General features: G+C 35.7%; 1 protein-coding gene across 2 annotated transcripts in view; it reads left to right on the forward strand.

Annotated features, from left to right (window-relative positions):
* The first annotated feature begins 1,541 nt into the window (after positions 1 to 1,541).
* The window catches only part of LOC145148734 (putative receptor-like protein kinase At5g59700), a 30,522-nt gene continuing 6,010 nt past the window's right edge, over positions 1,542 to 26,053 (forward strand). The window contains exons 1-4 of one of the 2 annotated variants that reach the window (XM_079075165.1): positions 1,542 to 1,726; positions 2,100 to 3,624; positions 3,739 to 3,807; positions 6,456 to 7,448. In XM_079075165.1, the coding sequence (XP_078931291.1) occupies positions 6,465 to 7,448 (984 nt within the window). In that variant the 5' untranslated portion in view covers positions 1,542 to 1,726; positions 2,100 to 3,624; positions 3,739 to 3,807; positions 6,456 to 6,464. Of the gene's footprint in view, positions 1,727 to 2,099; positions 3,625 to 3,738; positions 4,048 to 6,455; positions 7,449 to 26,053 lie in introns of those variants that run through there. The other variant, XR_013729620.1, reaches the window with a different exon arrangement.

Consider the following 26,053-nt stretch of genomic DNA (forward strand, 5'->3'; position numbering starts at 1 on the left):
TTACTGTTTTTAAAAAAATGACAGTTAAATTTTTTTTTTCAATTTTTGTTATAAAAGTTCATGTTTTCAAAAAAAATTAAAAAATTTTCATTTTAAAAAAAAAATAAAAAAGTATTATTATTATAAAAAAAATCTGAAAATGTTATTTATTATGTCAATATTTAGACATTTTTATTGATATTTCAAATAACACAAAAAATTAAACATTGGACGAGATTGGTAAGATGACGATCATATCCCATTAATGAGTTAATTTTGATTTAATGCTCCACCTTTAGTTCTCAGGTTCTCGGGAAACTATGAGTTCTCAACGGATCTCAACAATATATATATATATATATATATATATATATATATATATATATATATATATATATATATATATATATATATATATATATATATATAATGGTTGTAAAAATCGCTCGGCGGTAGCTTGGCAGTTGACTGACGATAAACGATTAATCAGACTCGGCGGGGATTAATCGGGGACCCTAAATTATTAATAAAATTATTAATAAAATTATTTAAAAAATCAATATTTCCTAAGAAGTTAAGTATTTGGAAATTTTAAATTTTAAAATTTTGAAATTTTAAAAATTTTAGTATAATATTTTAAAATTTGAAAGCTTAATAATTTAAAATTTTAAAAATTTTGGTGTAATATTTGAAAATTATTATTTTTTAATTTTTTAAATATTTCCCACCTATGACCGCCGAGGACCGCCAAGCCCGAGTTTGACCGATTTTGACCAATTTCTGCCAAACACCCTAATCGTAATCGGTTCGAGGCCGCCAAGTGATTAATCGCCAATTAATCGGCCGTCAAGACCGATTTCTACAACACTGATATATATATATATATATATATATATATATATATATATATATATATATATATATATATATATATATATATATATATATATATATATAATTTTAACGGAGGTATATATGAAAATTTCTAATTATTATATAATTAGGTGTGAGACCCATATATTACATGAGTTAATTTAAAAAAAAACTATATATAAATGTCAAAATATTTAAGAACTTTGAATTTATAAGAAAATAAGAAAAATAATGAATTATTAAAATGAAAATGTTTTTTATATTTTAAATTTAAAAAAATAATTTAAATAAATAAAAGAAACTAATGAACTTTAATTTTGTTAATTTTGAAATTAAAAGGTAAATTCATTAATGAAATTATATCAATTTATTACTAAATTTATTGTAATTATTAAATTAAAATATTACGTGTAATTTAATAAAATAGAACAACTTATAAAAAATGATATGTAGAAAAAAAATAATAATCAAAATAACCGCAAAATAACATTTGACAAATTGAATGAAAAAAAAAAAAAATAAATAAATAAAAATTTACTTAGCAAAAGCAAAAAAAAAAAAAAAAAAAAAAAAAAAAAAAAAAAAAATTCATATGGTATAATCCATAAAAGTCGTTTTTAGTCAATAAGATTCCTTTAGCATTAAAAAACCAAAGTAAGTGGAGCTGACTGGAGTAGTGGAGCATACGGTCCCATATGGTGTGTATCGTCGCCGGCTTCTCGGTTTCAAGGGGCTGTGACATTATAGCAGCAATCGTTTAAAGGGGCTGTGACATTATAGCAGCAATCGTCTGCACAAAGCATAATATTGTGATGAACTCGAAACTCGAAAGGGTTGAATCATCCCAATATTCTCACTTCTCGGTTTACGTAAGGTAAGATGAACTCGAATATATAATATATTTTGTCTTACATTTCAATTTTGAATTAACAGAATAATAAGATTAATCTAGGGCTTACTATTTTGATAAGGTTTAAGATTTCAAGTGTGTTTTATGCTTGTATGGTTCACAGTTCAGAGTTCACATGAGTTGCGGTAACTTTTTTGAAATGGAAATATAGAATTTTGTTTGTAATTGAAAATAATCTGGGAGTATGCCTGTACTGTGTACACGTCAAGCCCAACACCATTGAATTTTGTTAATTTCAAATTGAAATTTGCAATGGAGTAATTTTTTCAAATTTCCGGCATTTACACTCTGCTATTTGCTAATTTGGTATTTGTCATTTGTTTTATATGTGAGACAGTGGCAGCGAAATATGTTGAGGAGTACAGAAATGAAGGGCTTGACTCTTGTACCAAAAAAGCTAGAATAAGTATTTTTTTTCATAAATCTGGGGATTTTTATGAAATTTACGTCAGCCTTTTTTTCTTCTTCTCCTGGCCCGAATCCAAAATATGTTTGGACCTGCCAACCATCACTAAAACATCTTAATTTGTGTCATTCAAAAATTCTCCTCCCTCCAAATTCATTTGTGTTCTGATTTTTACTTGATAAACACAAACACCATGTCTTCATCCTTTTCCAAACACTTTGCCCGCTTACAAATCCCACTGAAAGATATAGATTCCGCCACCAACAGCTTTTCTGATACAAATCTGATTGGAGAAAATGCATTGAGAAAGACCTACAAAGGAAAACTCTCGCGATCTAAACAACAGATTGATATCGTCGCGAAGAGGCTACTTGGTAAAGATGAATACAAGAAGGCTATATTGCAGGCGGAGATTTCGACTCTTTCTAGTCTTAAGCATGAAAATCTGGTCTCTGTTGTTGGGTTCTGTGATGAGAAAGATGAGAAGATCATCATATACAAGCATGAGGCCAATGGAAGTCTCGAGAAACATCTGAAAGACCCGTGTCTTACATGGATTCAAAGATTGGAAATATGTGTTGGCGTTGCACGTGCATTAAGTTATATCCATTATGATAAGGAACGCAATTTTAGCCTCATACATTGTAACATCACGAGCTCCAATGTTTTACTAGATGTCAACTGGAATACCAAGTTATCAGGTTTTGAATTTTTCAAGATAATAACAGCAGCTCGAAGAAACCGACTTAAATTTGCAAATTTTAATGGCACGAAAGGGTATATAGACCCTAGTTATATAAAGACTGGATTCGTATCTCACAAAACGGACGTGTACTCGTTCGGGGTTGTATTATTTGAGGTCCTCTGTGGAAGGAGAGCATATGTTCCTTGGCAACAAGATTGGCAAGAGGACACTGTGGGAAAACTGGAGGAGATTGTAGAGGAGGACAGGGGCTCATCTCAGTGCACAGAGGAATTGCCATCATTGGCCAAACACCATTCCAGTGTGACAAAGCAGGATGCTGTGGAGGCGGGGTCGGGCCAAGATACATCAGACAACTTTCCTATGCAGATGCTGTCGTTGGAGGATCTTGACTGGAGGCGAGGAAGATCACAAATGGGGATGTCGTTTGGGGAAACGGTGCACTTGAGGCCAGACTCGTCAGATTTTGTGGGGATGTCACTTGTGGGACATAATTTTAAGAAGTTTTACCCCTTTGAAAGTCAAGAGAAAGAGTTGTTAGCTCCATTGGCCATATCCCATTATGAAAAAGGAAAATTAGAGGATATGATCAATCCAGATCTCTGGAAGCAAATAGAAAAAGATTCATTAGAAATCTTTTCAGAAACAGCCTATAGCTGCTTAAAGCAGGAATGAGCAGAACGCCCACACATAGATCAAATCATCATAAGACTTGAGAAAGCCTTGGATCTGCAAAGGAAACATGAAAATAGTGTACGAACGTAGTTTTTTCTTTCTGTTTCCCCCTTTTTACTTCCTTTTTTGTTTCATCTGTCTACAGATCAATCTGCATATTCATTCTGTTATATCCCAATTCACTGGTTGCAGTTAATAGTAATAAAGGCAAAATCAGAGGTTGCTGCTGAGGTTGAAGGTCCATCAACCACTAAATTCAAGGTAATTACGTTCATTGAAGTTAATAATTTCAAAATGATTTACAACTAGGGTGATATTACCCCCGCATTGTGGGGTCGTAATCTGTAAATTTTCTATTAGACAGGGATCATTTTTGTAATTTTTTAAACACACGGACTGTTTCTGAAAGAAAAATCTGCACAAGGACATCTTTTGTAAGTTACAAGGCAAGGTTTAAAAATACGGAAACGAGCCTGGAGGCGTTTGCCCTCCGCTTCACGAGGCGTAATCTTGAGGCAGAATAATAAAAATAATTATAAAATATTATATAACTTATAAAAAACAATATAAAAGTCCAAACCAAACTTAAATAATCATAGATCAGATGAAAATTAATGTCTTCATCCCAAAAACAATGGCCTCAGATTTTCTTGAACGAAGTAAGGAAGACTTAGACCGGAGGGAGTGGTGCGGTTCCAGACTGCAGTTTTGCCACCGTGACAGCTGAACACCGCCCCTCCGGTGCGGTTAAGGTGTGGCTAAGGCCGCAGTGCGGCAATGGAAGGGAGCACTTGGTGATGGTTTGTGATTGGCTGCCGTTTCAAATGCTCGTTTTTCAAACTTTTTTTATTTTTTAACTAACTATATATATATATATATATATATATATATATATATATATATATATATATATATATATATATAAGGTTTTAAGATTCGAAAGGGAAGCTACTTGAGGCTAGGAATTGAATTATTTTCAAAAATTCGAGTTTGGGTTTGTTAACAATGGAGGAAATCAGGCAGCAGGAGCTGCGAGAAAGAAGACATCCTATTTTCTGAATTTGGCATAATAGGTCCCTGGAGTTTGGTCTACCAACAGAAAAAAACCCCTGCTTAACTTCTCTCTACATAATTAGTTTCAGAAATGACACAATCCACCCTTGACTTATAAATCCCAATTATTTATTAAACAAAAAAAAAAAAAAAAAGTCAAAGTGTGGCACCACTCCTTGTGTGTGGTATGAAACCACACTTTTATGGTAAATGGTGACGTGGCGCCTACGTGGCACTGCGGTTTCATGAGGGAGTGTGGCACCACTCCCTTCAGCCTTATCTGATATGTTTGAATAAAGAAGAAGAAAAAACAGGAAGGTCAAAGTAACAGGAAAACATATCGATTCTAGAGTAGGTCAAAAAGTGTGAAATTGATATTTTGGGTAGTCTTACAACTTACTTTCTTGCAGAAGTAAAACTAAAAAACAAAGCTGTGGAAAAACTGCTAGGTAAAAAACATAAAAACAAAAGCCTAGAAGACAAAAAAAATTTCTTGAACGCCTCCACAGTCCACATAAAACACACCTCATTCATCTGCTTTCCTCTGCTTTTCTCCGCCTCAAACATCTAAGGCGTATGCCCTAAACCAGACCCTAGAATCGGCGCCTCAAACTCGTTTCGGCCCCGAATCGCGCCTCAAGGCGTACGCCTCAACCGCTTTTTTAAACAATGTTACAAGGACAACCTTTGTAAATTATTTTCTACACAAGGAGCAATCCTGTCAACATACGAAAGTCTTAAACACATGGACCGTTTCTGTAAAAAAAAATCTTCACATGGACCTTTTATGTAAATTACAGGGACAATTTTGTAATTTACTTTCTACACAGGGACCAAACCTGCCAACATATGAAAGTCTTAAAGACATGTTCCATTTCTGTAAATAAATCTGCATAGGGACCTTTTCTTTAAAAAAATCTGCACAGTGACCTTTTTTGTAAATTACAATGGCATTTAAAAAAAAAATTCTACATAGGGACCAAATTGCCAATATATGAAACTGTTGTGGCCAAATTATGATATGTAAAAGTATTGTGTGAAAGTATAAAATGTAAAATTATACTATTTATTTGACAATTCAAATTAGTATATATAATAATAATATGGAAAAAAGAAATTCAAAATATTATGTACAAAATGCAATTTGGTTGCTAGTGAAGACCCAAAAGTTATTATCGGAATGAAAAAAAGCATATTATGTCATACGCATTACTTAAAGTGCTTATTAACTTATTGTCCTTTGAGACAATAATAAACATTTTTAATTGTTTAAATAACATAAAAGAGTAAATTATAGAAATGATTCTAGTGGTTTAGTGAAATTCACAATATAATTCCAAGTTTCAAAAATCATGCACCATGCGTCCTCATGCTTTTATTTTCTTTCAAGATTGGTCCTTCAGTTTAATTCCATTAGTAAACTCCGTTAAATGTTAAATGCATGTAAAATGAGTAAATGACCAATAAACCCCTTATTTTGTCTATTCTGAAAAGTTGAATTAAAGTTGAGAAAAAGAAGCACTGTGATCATCAGAATATCAACCCAAACACCTGGGACAAGAAAAGAAATGAAGTATGATAATTAATCAGTTGCATCAGCAGGAGAAGCACTGAAATTTTGTTTTTAATCTGCAAAGAATAGACAAACGAAAAGATGACAGAGAGAATAGGAGACGTGGAGTCCATAAAGAGACTCATTTCTCTTGGCGTACAATGTTGAAGTTTTGGTTTCAAATTTGTATATAAAACACATGCATGTTCTTTTAAATTTCATTCTCAGCCTTACTACTCTCCTTTTCCTTACCACACACATGTATTGATGTAACACTCATTTCCCTTGGCATATAATGTTGCAGTGGAAGGGCATGGAACACTTGATGATTGGATATAATGATATAGAGGTGGCCACACAGAAATTTACTGAAAACCGCATTGGGTTCGGTGCATTTGGTGATGTCTACAAAGCAGAGCTTGAACATTTTGATAGTGAAAAATATTCCTCGGCAGTAGAAGAAAAAGATTTAAGTAGTCTGCCCAAGATATGCAGCACTGTAGCTGTAAAACGCCTCTTCAAAAGAACAGGCACACAAGCAGACACATCGTTTGCTGCAGAAATTAAGACTCTTACAAGTTGTAAGCATCCCAACATAGTCTCTCTTCTTGGATTTTGTGAGGAAGATTCTAAGATGCTCCTGGTCTACGAGTATGTTCCCAAGGGAAGCCTTGATGACAATTTGCGAAGTAAAGATAACATGATTAATCTTAAATGGGCAATGCGTCTGCAAATCTGTCTTGATATTGCAGAGGGACTAAATTACCTTCATACCCAAAAGAGGATAATACACCGGGACATAAAGAGTGCCAACATTCTGCTAGACCATAAGTGGAGGGCAAAGATTGCTGATTTTGGGCTCTCTAAAATCATTCCCGAGAGTCAACAGGTCAGTTATCTCCATACAAAAGTTTCAGGTACAAGTGTCTACTTGGATCCTGAATATAAGAACACAAAGATTTTGAAAGCAGCATCAGATATTTATTCTTTGGGAGTTGTTCTATTTGAGATCGTATCCGGAACGTTGGCCTATGATGCAAGGTACACCAAGGAAAATCCCAACGGGATTGCACACTTCGCCCGACAACACTTCAATAAGGGAACACTAACATCAATGTTAGATCCTATTCTAAAGGAAGAGATTGATGAAAACAATTTTACTTTAAGTAAAGGACCCAATACAGGTTCTTTGAAGACATTCCTAAATATCGCACATAAATGTTTGGCAGAGACTCAAGCCAACCGTCCGAAAATTGGATATGTCATAAGTAAAATCAAGGATGCAATGATTCTTCAAGTAAGTAAATTTTCTCTTAATATACAGTAATATATGATCCTTCATGCATTAGGCTCCTCAGCTCCTGTAGTGTTACACTAAAAAGATAGAATGTAAGCTTAACTACTGAAGCTTGCAAATCGAATCAGAGAATATTGACTCTTGTAGTATGTGATTAGGTTTAGTGCGTTGTAAGAGTTCAGTAATTCCTGAATAGAAGAAGACAATATTAAAACTCGATGATAAGAAGATTACAGGGTTAACATATTTGGCTGTGACTAGGGGTGGGAAATAGATAATTAAAAAAAAACTATCTAATAACCCTATTATAAAAACTAAATAAACAATGTTTCCAAAATGGGGCCCTGCCCTTTTTTTTTTCTTTCGCTGTGTGTGTGTCTCTCTCTTCTTCACAATCCGCAACTATAAAACAAAGACACAGGTTGATGAGACAACGAATCAAGTATTGAACGAATTAGAGAGTAAATTCAAAGTAGAATTGAAAGGATTGAACACAGATGTAAATATGATCTGTTTGGCTCTATTACGCTTTTGCAAATTTTACAGAGTACAATGAATATTCTGTAAAGACCTTTTTTTTTAAGACACTAGTAACCACTCCTATTTATAGAAGAGAAAAGCGTACAAAAAATATACTAAGGACTAAACATGAAGCTTCGAATATTATACCCTAGTAAAATACATTATAAAAATATTCGAAGACCCTAAATACAAACTTCGACTATTACAACATTTCGAACCTAACAATCTCTCCCTTTGTAATCAAAGTCGAAGTCTTCAGTTTGTAAGTAGAGTAATGGAGTACAACAAAACTCTTCGAACCTCAGTATACCAAGAAATAATTTTCTTCAATTCCTTCTTGTCTCCTTCATTGTTCTTTTTGCAGTGGTTCATACGAACAATCAAGTTCGTATATTGAGATGTAGAATATCTCTCCACTTCGCTAGCTTGGAACAAAAACCGCTTCGCTTTTCCAGCTTTATCCTTTCCAGCAAAAACTATTCCAAATGGCTTTAAACATATTTCTCCATCAGCATATTTCTTTAACTCAGTCTGAGTCAACGAAGGAGCCATTGGAACTTTTACTTCCATTCCCTTTGCAGTAGCCAAATCCACATCAGTCAGTGCTAGGCACTCATAATAATTCTCAATGAAGATTTTGATGTGAGCAACTTCAAGTTTGAATTCTTCTGGATCTGTGTTTTGCAGAAAAGAAAAGGATTTGTCTTTCAGAAGCAATGCCACTTGTATAAGGTCATACAAGTTCATCAGAGGAAAATCTGCAATAGTGAATTCGCATGTTTTTCCATTTGCCCTGGCCACAACATATTTAACATTTTGAACAATGTTTTCAAAGACCACATCCTTTTTCATGCTTATCACCTTCTTGATCTTGATCAGTGACCATACATCCTCAGGGGCTTTGCCAAGTACTGCATGAAAACGAATTTTCATATGAGTCCCTTCATCTTTTTCTTTGAAATTCCCTTCAGCTTTGAATTGAGGCATGATGAACATCATCTCATTTATAGGGAAATCCAACTGGCATGCATCAGTGTTTGTAACCACATAACTCTGTTTTGGCTTCTTATCAAATGAGTACATGTAATTAAAGGCAACCAAGGCTTCGATTGTTTCATAGTTGTAATGTTTTGCTGGATCACCTTTATTCATGCCCTTCGGATCACCAACCCTCTGAGTCATGATGCTTTGAATAAGCCTCATTTTCTCGAGTTCAGCTTCAGCTTCAGCCTTCTTTTCTTCTTTAGATTTTTCAACCAGAATTGATTTTCCTTTGTCTTTCGAAGCAGATTTTTCAGTTACGTCTTTTAGCTTCGAACCACTTCCACCAGATTCCAAAGGTTTACCAATTACAATTCCTTTCGAAATTGTTCTTGTAATTGGTAATGTTGTTACGATTGTTGAGGTCACTGGTTGAGCAGACACAATTACTGGTTTTGTTGAAGGGATGCTAGATGGAAATACCTTGCCCACCACTTTCGCTTCTTCTTCTGTTGACTTCCTTTCTCCCCCTTGCACCCCTGTGAAAACAGGAGGGGCAGTAGTTGTGGGAAGAAGACTAGATATGCGAAATAGTGGAGCAAGTTGCTTGTTAAGTATGGCTTCGAACTGCACAAACTTCTAGGATAAAAATTCTGGAGTAATCAACGGTGACGAAACCGGTTTCGTTGAGATCTCCTTCAGCTCCTTTAACAACTTGATCACACCTTCAAAATTTTCACTTTCAGACTTGGAGATTTGAGTTATTTGAGGACTCAAACCTTCGTATAGCTTGACAAATCGAGTGACAGCATCACAAATGATATCGACCTTCTGATTCAAGGACGCATAATCATGTTGAACAGATAAAATTTCCTTTTTCATGTCTTCACGAAGTTCGTGAATTTGGGAGTTAACATCCTCCCTCACTTTCTTGACTTCCTGAACAAAAAGAACATGTCGTTCTTTTGTTATGCTTCGCAGATCCTTAACTTCTCCCATAAAATCAGATCTGAGAGTTTTAACACGAAGCTCAGAATTCTGATCTGTATAATCAACCTTTTCTAAAATAACAGACTCTGAAGCTTTTATCATTCCAGAAACTTTGTTGATTACTCTTGATTCAAACATCTTGAGCATAGAATCAACCTCCAAACTTGAAATAGATGAACCTCCGCCAAGATCAGCTTGAGATTGAATGATGGAGTTCAACTTTTGATTAAGAATTTTGTATTGCTTCATTGTCATTAACATATGATCAGGAAATTCTTCTTCTTCATCATGAAACTCTAGGTCTTCGAATGTTCCACCAAACCCTTCATTATCAGTTTCAGTGGGTGAAGATGGTTTGGGTGTATCAGTGGATTGAGAGGAAAAAATGGAAGTAATTGGTTGATTGATGATATGTTTAAAGGTTGGTGAAACAGTGGTTGATGTGAGAGGAATAGTACATGTTGGTGTAACATAAACCAATGATTCGAAAGGAGTAGAGATAATTGGACCTTGATCTGCATCTTTCGAACCACCTTCACCCATGTTGACATTTGCATCCGTATCAGATACGTGTGCAGGGATGCCTGAAGTTCGAACCTCCTCAAAAATTGACTTGGCAATCGAAACTTCGGGTGGTATGATAACAGTCTTCTCAGGAATGGAACTTGTAATGATAGAAGTGAACTCTGGAGTTTCTGGTATTCGTTCATCCTCTTCTGTAGACTTAGTAGATAAAACAATCTTTCGAGTCTTCTTCGTCTTCTTCTTTTTCGGTTGTGACAAGTGTTTTGCCATATCTTCTGCTGCTCTTTTCTTGGATCCGGGAGAAACAGGAACAGGTACCTCACGAATTAAAACTCCTTGGTGAGTAATTTGAGGCTTGCGAATCAACTTTTGTGATGGTGACTTTCGTTTGTGGGTGGATTTCATCTTGATTCTTCGAAACATCCCTGTTTTCGAAGGAATAATCACGTTCTCTTAAGTCTCTTCCACTATTGGCTCAATCACTTGTGTTGCTTCAACTGTCACTGCAACATTTTCTGTCTTCTTCTTTGAAGATTTAGAGGATGTTGAACCCTTCGTTTTCTTTTCAGGTGAAGCAGGATCAGCTTTCTTCGACTTTTTGATCTTCTTTTCGTCGCGTGGCAACAAAATTCCCGTAGAAATAGAAGAATCGAATGTTTTCAGATATGCAATCAAAACAGGATTCGTAGGATCCACCCTTTTAAGCATCGCGTCTGGAATCCGAGCAACGTTTGGAAATTCATCATCATTGTCAACAACTTCCTTCGGAAAGTGATAAGATTGAAAAGTAACCTTCTCTTCTTCATTTGAAACCAAGATGCCTTCCTTGTTGTAAAAATGTTGCAGAATTAGACTCCAGTACCTAGCACACGAAATGCCATGAACAACATTCGTATGTTCTACTCCTTTTTGGAATTCCTTCCATAGCTGTGTAGAGTAGTCTGCTGGAAGATCATAGTATAAACCAGCCACCATGGCATAAACCTCCATCCTTCCTTTATCTAATCCAATTGTTCTTCTGGTTAAACAACGCAAAAATATCCCAAACAAAAAATTCCATAATTTTGGAAGACCAGACTTCTTAAAGTCACTTATCTTTGACAATGGGGGCTGATATCCCATTTCATTAAACATATGAATTATTTGGCAGAATTGAAATTCAACAAAAGGAGGTGTATTTGGAATGTCAAGAATCTGACAAAACAGTTTCTTGGAAAGCCTAACCTTTTGTCATTGATTAGGTGAAAAGTAATCGAATAAGAGGCTTTGTTGTATGTGGTAGTAGATCCTGCTTGAGAAAGCCAGGATACCGGAACAGAAAAGGAATTGAACATTGCTTTGGATAAAACAGAGTGTTTTAAAGAAACAATAAGCATCTTGAATTCTTCTGGACATTGAGAAAGTTCACCATCCACATAATAATTGGTAGATTGAATCTTCATAACTGGTGCAGAAGAAGTATCTTCAGTAGAAGGATCGACATGAGCAGTAGTCGCCATTGTTAGGGTTTGAAAAAGATGAAGAACAGAGAATTTGGGAAGTTTTGAGTTTTGATCGCATAAACGTATAAAGTACTCTTGAACCCCCTTTTATATGTAACCCTAAATGATTTGAATTTGAAGCGGGATGCATTTAATGAGATCCGACGTGGCACCTTGAAAATCGGACCTGTACAGCGGAAAGGTAGCCATGCGTCAAAAAGTGTCTGTCACATCACCTGGAAAACCGGGCAAAATACCATACGTCACGTATACACAGCCTGTCATTATCCCCTTAATAGAATTGTAACCGTTAGAACCCTTCGAATGGAGGCAAGGCTCTTTCACTTTTGGGATAAAAAGCGAAGTCATTTGCCAGATGTTCGAAATCATCAGCCTGAGTTGGTATTACTCAGAACCTCAAGGATTTCGTGTGTGTAGTGTGCCAAAGAAAGTTTAGACAAGAAACAACAATTTTTTTTTTTTTTTTTTTTTTTTTTTTTTTTTTTTTTTAAATTTTGTGATGTCAAAAACTTAATTTGACACGAAGGCAATTAAACCCCGGGCAAAGGTTGCTTCGTTAATCATCAAGAGAGATGATCAACAGCTTGTGTATGTTCCCGTGAATTACAATCGAATACTTTTTGATAAGTATCAAAGGGCTTCTTTTAAGAATGCTTCGTGGGTAGGTTCAATATTTCGTTACATGTCAAACTAAACATAAGGTGATAAAGTGTAACAGAAATTACTTGTATGACCAGTGTAGTCAGTTACAAGTCGGCTTTGAAAAATTTTAACATGACTAGGACATTCGAATGAAACTCACACGGAAATCATATTCATAAAAAATTTGTATACTGGATCTTGTTGGGTAACAAACATCGTGGGTTTCGAATGCTTGATCAAGACCACTCATTCGAAATGAATATGATTTGGAGTTTCGAACATTGGTACAGAAACAAAAGTTTTGTATATATCTGGAACAATGTTCTCCGTCAATTCCTTAATTTGTAAGATTTTTGGGTTTCACTTCCATCACGGACTCATGATGTCAGATCATAAACACAGAGTTTTTATATATCTAAGTCTCGATGGGTTTGATCAGAGACCTCTCGGATATACGTCTTTGTGTGTGATCGTGTAAGAATGTTTTGGATGAAAAAGATTGGTGTAAGACACGAAAAGTACCTCTGTTATGTTTTGGACCAAACATGAAACTCTTAACTCATTGTGAGAAGAGTAAGGTAGCTCAGAGACTAATGTGAATATAAGCCTGATTGGGAAGAAATTTTCATACGAAACATTTCATTAAGGCTTTCGTACACACACATTGAGTCATGGAGGCTTTGGACGACATGCAGCAGCATGCTTCTAGGGACAACCTAACTAATTCGAATAATGAAAAACATATTAATTCATACGAAAAATTTTACCTGACCCTAAAACTGCCTGCATTGTCCCCTCTGAATCATCATCATAATCTGCAACAAAAGTCTAAAAAATAAAAATATTTTTGTTGTTTTGAATTTTTTTTTTTAAATAAAGACCGAACAAACAAAAATCTTTTTGGATTTTTGATTTTTCGAAAATTTAAGGACAAAACAAAAGAAAATCTTTTTGAATTTTTGATTTTTCGAAAATTTAAAGACAAAACAAAAGAAAATCTTTTTGAAATTTTGATTTTTCGAAAATTTAAAGACAAAACAAAAGAAAATCTTTTTGAATTTTTGATTTTTCGAAAATTTAAAGACAAAACAAAAGAAAATCTTTTTGAATTTGTTTTAAACAGACGAATATTTGGCATTCCTTGAAGAGTGACAAATGTACGAATTCGAAGCGTTGACTATGAACAGTAACCATAAACTCAACGCTGAGAATAAGTGACAATCATGCGAATTCGAAGCGTTCGAAGCGTTGATTATGAACAGTAACCATTAACTCAACGCTGAAAATAAGTGACAATCATGCGAATTCGAAGCGGTCGAAGCATTGACCATGAACAGTAACCTCTGAATGCTGAATGACTTTGTGTTATCTTTTATTCAGCGCCTCTGATTCATTCTTTTTCGCCTATCATTCTTCTTTTTCGCATGAAACAAAATTGCCATCGATCATTCCAAGACCTTCTATTATTCGCATTAGAGATTTTTCATCCAAAGCTTTCGTGAATATATCAGCTAACTGATCAGTTGTTTTCACGAAATGTATTTCAATGTTTCCATCCTCCACGTGATCTTTAATGAAATGATAACGAAGAGCTATGTGTTTAGTCTTTGAATGCTGCACAGGATTATGACAAATTCTTATTGCACTTTGAGAATCACAATATAATGGAATCTTTTTCATATTAATTGCATAATCACGCAATTGACTTTGGATCCATATTATTTGCGAAGTGCAAGCAGCAGCAGCCACATATTCTGCTTCAGCTGTGGAAATTGACACACACGTTTGCTTTTTCGACTGCCAGCTGACTAATTTGCCATCAAGAAATTGACATCCTCCACTTGTGCTTTTTCGATCAAGATTACAACCACCCAAGTCTGCATCTGAGTATGCTTGAACGAAGAATCCAGTTTTCGAAGGATACCACAATCCTAACGAAATTGTGCCTTTAAGGTAACGAAAAATATTCTTCACTGCAGTAAGATGTGGTTCGCGTGGATTAGACTGATACCTAGCACAATTACACACAGAAAACATGATATCAGGTCCTTGCTGTTAGATAAAGTAATGAACCAATCATGCTCCTATACAACGTTATATCAACAGCAGGTTTGTCCAACGATGGTGTTAGCTTTATGCCTGTTGCCATTGGTACACGAAGCTTTGTGCTATTCGTCAATCCAAACTTTTCTAACAGATTTTTCGTATATTTTTCCTGATTAATGAAAATCCCTTCTCTGTTTTGACGAATATTCAATCCAAGGAAATTATTGATTTTTCCCATCATGCTCATTTCAAATTTGTTTTTCATCAATTCTTCGAATTCTCTAGACAAAGCAGGGTCAGTCGAGCCAAAAATAATATCATCAACATAAATTTGAACAAACATTAGATGATTCCCCACTTTCTTTCGAAATAATGTGGGATCAATTGATCCTTGTTTAAATTTAGATTGTTTCAAAAATGATGTAAGTGTTGCATACCATGCTCTTGGTGCTTGTTTCAGACCATAAACTGCCTTATCTAAAATATAAACATGATTAGGATATTCTTCGTTAATAAACCTGGGGGTTGTTCCACATAAATTGTTTCTTCAAGCTCTCCATTGAGAAATGCACATTTCATGTCCATTTGATAAACATCAAAATCTTTGTGAGCTGCATAAGCCAAAAATATTCGAACCGCCTCGAGTCTTGCGACAGGGGCAAAAGTTTCTTCATAGTCGATTCCTTCTTGTTGTGAATATCCTTTTACAACAAGTCTGGCTTTATTTCGAATAATGTTTCCATCTTTGTCGGTTTTATTTTTAAAAATCCATTTTAACCCGACAATCGAAACATTTTCAGGTTTAGGAATTAATCTCCAAACCTTGTTTCGTTCAAATTCAGACAACTCCGATTGCATTGCAACAACCCAATCTGAGTGTTCCATTGCATTCTTAATTGTTTTTGGTTCAATTTTAGAGATGAAAACATTAAACATGCAAAATTCTTGATGAGTATTCAATACCTCATTCTTTGCACGAATTTGAGCTCTTGTCAGAACTCCCTCTTGTGGATTCCCAATAACTTGATCCTTCGGATGGTCTCTTGTCCATTTTTCCATGGGTGGATATGCTGGATCAAATTCCAAAGAGGCATCTTTGTATATTTCATCATTTTCTGAGCTTGCATTCGAACAAGCATCATCAACATTATGCTCCCCCCTCAACAACATGCCCCCCCTCAATTTCAGCATTCAATTGTTCTTTCTCCCCCTCGAAAGAATGCTCTTCATCATCTAAAGTATTCGAATCCAATTGCTCCCCCTCCAGTGGACTATCACTCATAGTTTCGCCTTCTTGAGGAGTCGATGGTGAATCATCAGTAAGTTTTGAAAATTCTGGTATGTGATTATCAGGAGCATGAACTTCAGCATCAACTGCATGATCTGAAATTCCAAAAATCAAATCATAATCAATATCATCCATTTGTATAGATTCAGTTTCAACTTGTGTTTCTTGTAAAATTGGATGATTCGTAAATCTATGCTCATTTGATTTAACATAATAATCATCGAATGTGAGATTGAACGTTTCTTCCACTTTTCGTGTTCGCTTATTTAACACTCGATATGCCACTGAATTGTGCGAATATCCAAGAAAAATTCCTTCATCAGCTTTTGCTTGAAACTTCGAAAGATGATCCTTGAGATTCATAATAAAACACCTACATCCGAAAACATGAAAAAACTTCACATTAGGTTTACGATTATTCAGAATTTCGTATGGTGTAATATTAAATCGACGATGAATGAACGATCTGTTTTGAGTAAAACATGCAGTTGAAACAGCTTCAGCCCATAGATATTGAGGTAAATTCGCATATGCCAACATGGTTCTTGCTGCTTCGCATAATGAACGATTCCTTCGTTCTACAACACCATTTTGTTGTGGTGTATATGGTGATGAAAAATTATGCGAAATTCCTTTGTCCACCAAAAATGAATCAAGAACTTTGTTCTTAAATTCAGTTCCATGATCACTCTTGATTTTTCTAACAGTCTTCTTCAACGTGGTTTCTATCTTTTTGATAAAGTCAATCATAATTTGTGCAACTTCAGATTTGAGCCTGAGAAAATAAACCCACGTAAATCTGGAAAAATCGTCAACAATAACTAAAATGTACCGTTTATTGTTGAGAGTTGAAACAGTCGAAGGACCACACAAATCAATATGTATCAACTCAAGAGGTGCAACAATTTTCGAATCAATTGTGATTGGATGACCTTGTTTATGTTGCTTTCCAACTTCACAAGCTGCACATAAATAATCATTGTCAAATGTAAGTATAGGTAAACCTCTTACCAGATCTTGTACCACAAGTTTATTTATGTTTCGAAAGTTGAGATGTGAAAGTCTTCGATGCCATAACCAGCTTAAATCAGATGTAGCTTTCGAAAGAAGACATACTGCTGGTTTGCCTACAATTGGATTGATGTCCAAAGTGAACATGTCACCTTTCCTTTTAGATTTCAGTAATATTTCGTTTGTGTTAACATTCGAAATAACACTTCCTTCTTCGTTGAAAAGAACTTGATTGCCAGTGCCCACAACAAGTTGAGAAACACTAATCAAATTATGTTGAAGACCTTCAACATATGCAACACGATTCACTGTGAATTATCCATTTGTGATTTTTTCATATCCCATGACTTGACACTTTTGATTGTTCCCAAACTTTACTACTCCAACATTTTTGAGACTTCGAAAATCTCTTAAATTCTCCTTCTTTCCAGTCATGTGACGAGAGCAACCACTATCAATGTACCATTTGTTATCATATTGCTCGTCACACAATACCTGCAATCAATGAAAAATTTTAGGTACCCAAGGCTTTTTGGGTCCTTGGAAATTAGATTTCAATTTCGAATGAAATGAAGAACTTTTAACCCAATCACAAACTTTTGTTTTGAGACTATTAATTAAGTTCACTTCATCATCTAAAGGAACTGAAACATAAGTGTTTGATAGTTTCGAATGTTCACTGACTTTTCCCTTCGCATCTTGAGTTTGTGATTGAACAGTCTTCGCTTTTGTGACAGGTCTCCATGTTTTGACTGAGATATTCGAATCCTTAGATGATGAGCTGCCATTCGACGAAGTATTGACATACTTTTCGTATGCTTCATGAATTTGCTCTTTTGAATATTTATTTGACTGATACATTTTTCCTCTTCCGTCAAGCCAATGATCAATGTTCTTCCTTGAAGTAATTCCTTTTTCCCGTGACGTCCTCATAGTTTCTTTCTTTGTGTAATTAGGAAAATTTGGCTTTTGAGGTACAAAATCAACTTTGGGTTTGGTAACATAAGAGTAAGCATAGGATGTATCAATTTTTGATTTAAAATGTTGACGTTGAAAAACTTTTTGATTTGAATTGGATCTTTTTGAAAAATCTCTTGTTTTGTTAGTTTCAGAAACTTTCGAAAACTTTGTTTGCTTATGTACTTCAGACCTTGTTTGATTTGATTGAGATGATTGTTGAGTTTTTGAAAAAGAATCATTTTTAACTTTGAAAACCTTTTTGATGGATTGTGATTCAGACATCGTTTGAGACTCAATATTTTGCCAAAATATTTTCTTTCGTGCTTGTCTTTTTGAAATGTTGTTTTCCTTCGAAAATTTGTCAATTTGATCTTTAAATTCCTTAGAGTTTAATTTGACAACTTTTTCATTTTCCTTTTCAACACGAATTACTTTCTCTTTTTCAACTTTTGATTTTTCAACCCATTGTTTTTGTGGTTTTTGTCGTTGAAAAATATATGAATTCTTTGTTAAGTTGTTTTCAACTGTGTTTTGATTTGCGAAAAAACCTTCCTCAGTTGTTTTTGAATTATCCTCCTCAACCATCTTCTTGAACTCTGGTTTGATATTCTCAACATTTCCGGTAGTTACGAAAACTTGATTTGGAAAAATGACATCATCTGTGCATTTGAAATTTGGAAAAACCACCGTGTTTGTTTCAAGATAATGTTCACCTTTTTCATTCATCACTTTTTCGAACTTTTGTGTATCACCATACACTTGGTCAACAACTATTCGTGGAATTACTTCTTTCTTTGAAGATTTCTTTTCTTTCGAAACTTTCTCTACATCTTCATCATCACTATCATCAGTTTGGTAATCTTTGAGATCCACGAAGTTCATTTCACTATCTTTCGAAGTTGAGGGAATATCAGTTTCATTCTCAACTATCAAATCCTTAACTTTTTCTTTCCCTTTAGAATTCGAAGCAACATTAACAATAGACAACTGAGAACAATCAACATCTTCAAGCTCACTAATTTCACTAATATTGTCAGAATTATCTTCAATATCAGCAAAATTAGATTGAGAATCAGATGATGAATTCTCAGTCTTTTTCAAAATGTGAATTTGTTCAGATTTAGTCAAAGTATCATTTACAATGTTAACTAAATCATTCGAATCAAGACATTCATCAACCTTGACAATTCCATATCTATACTTGTCATTCGGAACTTTGTCAAAATCAGCTATTTCTTTTTCACAGTCATACGAAATGTTATCTACCTTAGCTCTTTCATAAGCTAAAAATGGCAGCAATTTTCTATGTTGTTCTTTACTGATTTCGCATGAATGATGAAGTTCAGTTATTTTCCCATATAATCTTTTAGCAGCATTACAGTAAATGTTTCTTTGTGCTAACAACAGTTTATTATCACTAGATAAATTGTCCCTATCAACCATGATATTCGTTATTTGAAGTTCTAGACAATCTATCTTAGTGATTTTCGAATCTAATTTCTTCTGTGTCTCTAGCAATTGCATTGACAGCTTCTTAGCCTCATTGCTAGCAGATACCACAATAGAATCAAAATAAGTAACAGTTTCATCAAAAGATACTAATTCAGAATTATAAGCATGTACTGGAATATTAAAAGATTCAAGAATGTTTCGTACCTTTGTGGTCATTGGTGATTTGTCAGCAGCTTTTGATACGAAGCATCTTCCATGCACTTCGTATGTTTCCTCCTCTGATTCTTCCTCCATTTTTTGCAAACATAGCTCCATGGGTTGGATTTCGCATTTCCTCATCATCTGATCCAGATGACCAGATTTGATAAGTACCATCTTCATCCTCATTCGCACCCTTTGCAACCAGAGACAAATTCTTGGCTTTCGCACGAACCTCCTCCAACTTTTCAGCATAGTACGCCTCATCCTTGACCTTATTCTTTCTCTCATCCTTCTTTCGAAGCATACAGTCATTAGCAAGGTGATTAGCACCATTGCAATAATGACAATCAATCCCAGCATCTCCCTTTAGCTTCTTCTCAGACTTTCCCTCAACATGCTTCGAATCTTTCATCTCATCTTTCTTTTTCTCTTCCCTAGCACTTTTACTCAGAAAGTTCCCTTTTGTCTCAGACGACTTTGCCTTCGGATTGAAAGGCTTTTTGAAGAACTTTTTCACACGATTGTTTGAATAAAAGGCAACTGCCTCATCATCTGAGTTCATGATGAACCCTTCATTTTCATCCGAAGCATCTTTCTCAGCATCTTTTTCAGAGATCTTCGAAACCAAAGCTAGTGGACCTCCCAACATAGCCTTCGATTCTTCAGCTATTTCGTTCACTTCGCTTTCATGAGTCTTAAGTTGGTTGTACAAGTCATTCAATGTTGACGTATCAAAGCTCTGTTGATTCTTCACCATCATGCTCACACTACGCCATTCCTTTCGAAGTCCCATAACAAATATCATATTGAATTCCATGGCTGATCTAGTGATACCATATCGATTGCATCGATATATCAATTCATTAAAACGATCGTAATAAACTTCAATTGTTTCACCATCTTTCTGTCTGAAGTCCTTCAGCTCCACTAAACATTGCTTCACAGAATTAACTTTCGTCTTCTCACTTCCCTGAAATTTTTCCTTGAGATTGTTCCAGATTTCCTTTGCAGTTGTACAACTCCTCACGTAGTTGTAAACAACTGGAGGCAAAGCTCCTCTTAGCTCTCTTACACACCTTTTCTCCAGCTTTTTCAGACGATCAGATTGATTTTCAACTTCAGAGTTTCCAGAGGAAGAACCAATTGGTTGAACATTCGATGGTGGATTGAGATTGCCAGAAATGCAATTCCACGGTTCTTCATCCAATCCATTGAGATAATCCTGCATACGATCAGCCCACTGATCGTAATACTCAGGGATGAGCATAGGAATTTTGGTGGATGATCCTAGAAGATGAGAAAATGAAGTCATGGAATTCAGATTGAATGACGCCATTGTTGTACGGAATAGATCCTTGAGAATTTTTGAAGAAACTTTGAGAATTTGACAACAAACTGTATGATTCAAATCACAATCACTCTTAGAACACTCGATTCAATGAATTAAGTGCAGAATCGAATCACATACTTAGATCTAAACAATTTTTCACTTTCAAAAAGTGCGGAAACTTTTGAATCAAAAAGTTGACTCAAAAACCTTTTGAACAAAGTGAAAATCAGATAAGAGATATGATTCCTGCTCTGATACCAATTGATGAGACAACGAATCAAGTATTGAACGAATTAGAGAGTAAATTCAAAGTAGAATTGAAAGGATTGAACACAAATGTAAATATGATTTGTTTGGCTCTATTACGCTTTTGCAAATTTTACAGAGTACAATGAATATTCTGTAAAAACCTTTTTTTTAAGACACTAGTAACCACTCTTATTTATAGAAGAGAAAAGCGTACAAAAAATATACTAAGGACTAAACATGAAGCTTCGAATATTATGCCCTAGTAAAATACATTATAAAAATGTTCGAAGACCCTAAATACAAACTTCGACTATTACAACATTTCGACCCTAACACAGGTTTGCTTGCTAAAGGCTTATGAAAGTAGTATTAGTAGATAACTTATAGTCCAACCCGGTTCTTATATGTTAGCCCAAGCATTGTATTTGGTGTATATATATTGTTGTATCATGTACATTCATGATTCAAGGAAATATACCAACTATTATGGTATTAGAGCTGGTCAATCAAATCTCCTAGAATCTCTATAATCAAATCTCCTGGAATCTCTATAATCAAACCTTTGTCAAACTCATTATGAAATGTATGCCAAGTTGGCAAACACGGTTTTTACCTTTTTATGCTTCAAAATACTATTGTTGATGCTCCGTTTGATTTAATGATTTAATCCATTCCGATCTATGGACACCCTCCATTGCTAGATTAAGCGGCCTAAAATACATCATTTTTCTAGACCATAATTCACATTACTTGTGGGTCTATCCCTTAGGATGCTAAGTTGATGGCATATCAAAATTCTTACATTTTCGACCATGGGGGAGTGTTTGACAACACTCTTCACCAAAACTACGCGGACCATGCTTATTTTTGTCGCTTCCCAACAACGGCCAATTCACCGGCCGAATGTCAAAAATGCATTCCTTCACGGCCACCTCTTCGAGACATTTTCATGCATCGACAACCCGGTTTCACAAATCCGGATTTTCCACACCACGTTTGCAAATTACAAAAGTCTCTAAAGGCCTAAAACAGGCCCCACATGCTATGCTTTGGCCAAAACAAAACCGGCCCTTCTCACTTCATTCTCATTCTACGCTGAGGGCAAGAGCTTGCATGTCTACTTTTATATGTAGATGATATGTTCCTCACGGATTCCGGAAAGTCTCTCATGTTACGATTATTTCACATCTTAGTGCCGAGTTTTCCATGAAAGACTTGGGTGTTGGCTTCTTTAAGAGATGATTGTGACTTTTCACATAGACAAAGAACAGGGGACAAATAAGGTGTATCACAGTGAACAAAAAAAAACTTGGGACATAAAAGTAACTCACACAAAGGGGCAAAAAGGCTGCACTTGTTATTCACTAACCTTTTAAAAGAGAGTTACAAACGTAAACTTTCTGCCTTGTATTTAAACTAGAAAAAGAACCACCTAACATAAAGGAAACAAACTACCCCTGTGTATACAGGGAACAACTATCCAACATGGCTTGGACCTATTCAAACTTGAAGACTAAGCAAAATAACAAAAAAACGTGCAGAAATCTTAAAATTAATCTGCCAAACCTGGATTATGACAATATTCTCCCCCTAATCCAGAGTTTGGTACCTGTTTGACTCCAATCAGCTCCCGCATTTCCTTATGCTTCACATGTTGTCAATGTGGCAGCCATGAACTCTGCTTCACACGAGGATAGAGCTACACACCGCTGTTTCTGAGATGCCCATGAGACAATGTTTTCGTTGATGTAAAATGTCATACCACTTGTACTTCTTCGATCATTCACATCCATTGCCAAATCACTGTCAGAGTAACCAGAAATCTTGTTTTCGTCATTCCCTTTGGAGTAGACTAAACCAAAGTCCAGGGTACCTTTCACATATCTGAGAATTCCTTTCACAGCTTGGAGGTGCTTTGTGGTTGGTCTCTCCATGAAACGACTAACCACACCAACCGCAAAGGACAAATCTGGATGGGTATGGGTTAAGCACCTCAAGCTTCCCACGATTCTTCTATACTCAGTTGAATTCACCAGCTCTCCGCCTACATCTTTGGTCAGTTGTGACTTATGTTCCATAGGGCATTTGGTGGGGTTGCAGTCAGCCATGTTGGTCTTGGCTAGAATATTCTTTGCATAGGACTCTTGTTTCAACGTGATTCCTCCTTCATGTTGACTCACCTCTATTCCCAAGTAATAAGTTAACAACCCCAGATCATTCATCTCAAACCTTTTTTCCATCTGATCCTTGAAGATTTTTATCTCCTCATTGCAAGTTCCTGTCACAAGCAGGTCATCTACATACACTGCCATAATTAAGACTTTACCAACTTTGTTTCAAGTGTACACAGAGTATTCTTGAGAGCACCTTGCAAATTCCAAATCCTTCAAGTATCTGTCTAAGCAAGCGTTCCATGCTCTAGGCGCTTGCTTCAACCCATATAGAGCCTTCTTCAGTTTGAACACTTTGTTTAGCTGACCTTGTTGGATTAATGTCTAAGTCCATAACTATATTTGGTATGTACTTGACCCGACCCGGCATGGTCCATTTGGGTTGCACTTCACCGGCACAATTTATATGGATAGTCTTTTGAGAATAGTATATTTATGATTTATATTAATATATTATAAGTTCTAATATATTAATATGGAATCATATTATTTAATTAGTATTGATCAAGAATTAATTTAGAATTAATTAAGTGATCAAAAAGAACTAATTAAATATGGACTCTTATATATATGGAATGGGCCAAGTTCATTTAGGTTGGGCTAAGCTTTCATGGATGGTCCATGGTGCTTTTAACCCATGTATCCTATGTAAATGAAAGGTCATGGGTATTAGGGTTTACATGGATGTAACCCTAATCCTCCATAATATATAAAGGGGTCCTTGGCTCACAAAATTGGCACAAGTGTGTGAAAATAAGAGTGGGCCGATTTTAGTGTGCATACATATTCTCTCAAGTTCTTCCAAGGTGTTTTGGTGATTTGTGATTCCATTTGAGGCTTCCACACTATTGGGGCTAAGCTCTTAAAGCTTGAAGACATCAAGCTACATCAAAAGGTATATCATCTAACTAGAACTTTGTAGTATAGGTGCTTCATAATATGCTAGTTAGGATGAAACCTTGGAATAGTTAATATTTGCATGTATAATAGAGAAAACATAGATCCAAGGTTTATAGGGTTGCATGTACACCATAGGAGTGTTAAAATGCTCAAAACCCAACAGACCTTTCTTCTCGAATCCCTCTGGTTGAGATACGTAAACTTCTTGCTCTAAGTTGCCATTCAAAAAAGCCGATTTCACATCTAGATGGTGCACAAGCCATCGTTTGTTCCTGCAAGGGCGAGTATTACTCGTACTGTTTCAAGTCTAGCTACGGTTGCAAAGACTTCGCCATAGTCTATCCTCGGTTTTTGGACATACCCTCTTGCTACCAATCTTACCTTATGCTTCACTATCTTTCCTTTTGGATCTTTCTTCACCTTGAAAACCCACTTCAGCCCTATTGCTTTTCGATCTTTAGGTAGTTCGACCAAATCCCATGCCTTGTTTCTTTCAATTGAATCAAGCTCTGATTTCATAGCCTCAACCTATTCGTCTTGCTTGCTTGCCTCCGTATACGACGATGGCTCTTCATTATTTTGAATCAACAATAATCGATCAGTATTTTCATACAGATCGGTTAGTAGACGATACCTTTTGGGAGCCCCTCCACCCATGGAGCTTGAGACTGAGCTCGATGACCCAATTGACGACGTCGGGGTGTGTGGAGACGATACGACCTGTTGAGGTGTGCCTTGTGGGCTTGTGAGTGATTCCAATTGAGAAGTAATGGGCTGTACAGGAGTATTAAAAGGCTGCGACATGTCTTCATTAAATGGCCCACTTTCAGTCAATGTTGGACTATCTTGATAAGGTCCAACGTTTGACTCATTAGGCGTATTAGGTATTGATCCCTCTATTTCAAAGGTATCATCGTTGTACCCATCCACTGTGAACACCATTCCTGGAACATCTCTGATCTTTCTTGCCATCTCCCATGGCCAACTTTTATTTTCTTCAAAACACACGTTCCTGCTCACATATATTAAACCCGTGTCTGGATCCTACACTCTATATGCTTTCGTCCCTCTTTCTACTTCAAGATGAACAACTTTCATGCTTCTATCTTCTAACTTCTTCAAGTAGCTCTTGGACACCCTCATGTGCCCAACACACCCAAAACACCCTAAGATGCTCTACCTGTGACTTTCTACCCGTCCATACTTCATACGCTGTAGAATCTTTAAGAGCTTTTGTGTTAAATCTATTTAGAACATACACAACGTGACTTACTGCCTCTCCCCACAAAACATCAGGCACCTTCATGAATTTCAAGCTACTTCTAACCATCTCCAGAACAGTTCGATTTCGCCTCTCCACAACCCTAATTTGTTGTGGAGAGTATGGTGCAGTATAATGGCGATCTAGACCTATCTCGTTGCAGTATGAGGTGAACTGGTTTGACAGAAATTTACCACCACGATCCGTTCTAAGAACCTTCATCTTCTCCCCTGTTTTAATTTCTACTTTTTCTCTGAAGTTCTTAAAGACTTGAAAGGCTTCATCTTTTGTTTTCATTAAGTAGACCCACATCACTCTACTGTAATCATCAACAAGCAACATGAAGTACCTGTTTCCTGCGGGTGTGGGAGGTGAGACCGGTCCACACAAGTCACCATGGACAAGCTCCAATCTTTTCTTTGCCTTGAAATTTGCTTGTGAAGGATAGGAGTTTCGTGACTGTTTTCCTACTAGGCAACCTTCACATAGCTGATTTGGGATGAGTATCTTTGGCATGCATTCAACTAACTTCTTATCAGACATGAGTTTTAGAGAGTGAAAATTCACATGGCCC

This window comes from Lactuca virosa, chromosome 1 (assembly GCF_052849685.1).
Source record: "Lactuca virosa cultivar CGN04683 chromosome 1, Lactuca_virosa_CGN04683_v6, whole genome shotgun sequence".
NCBI lineage: Eukaryota > Viridiplantae > Streptophyta > Magnoliopsida > Asterales > Asteraceae > Lactuca > Lactuca virosa.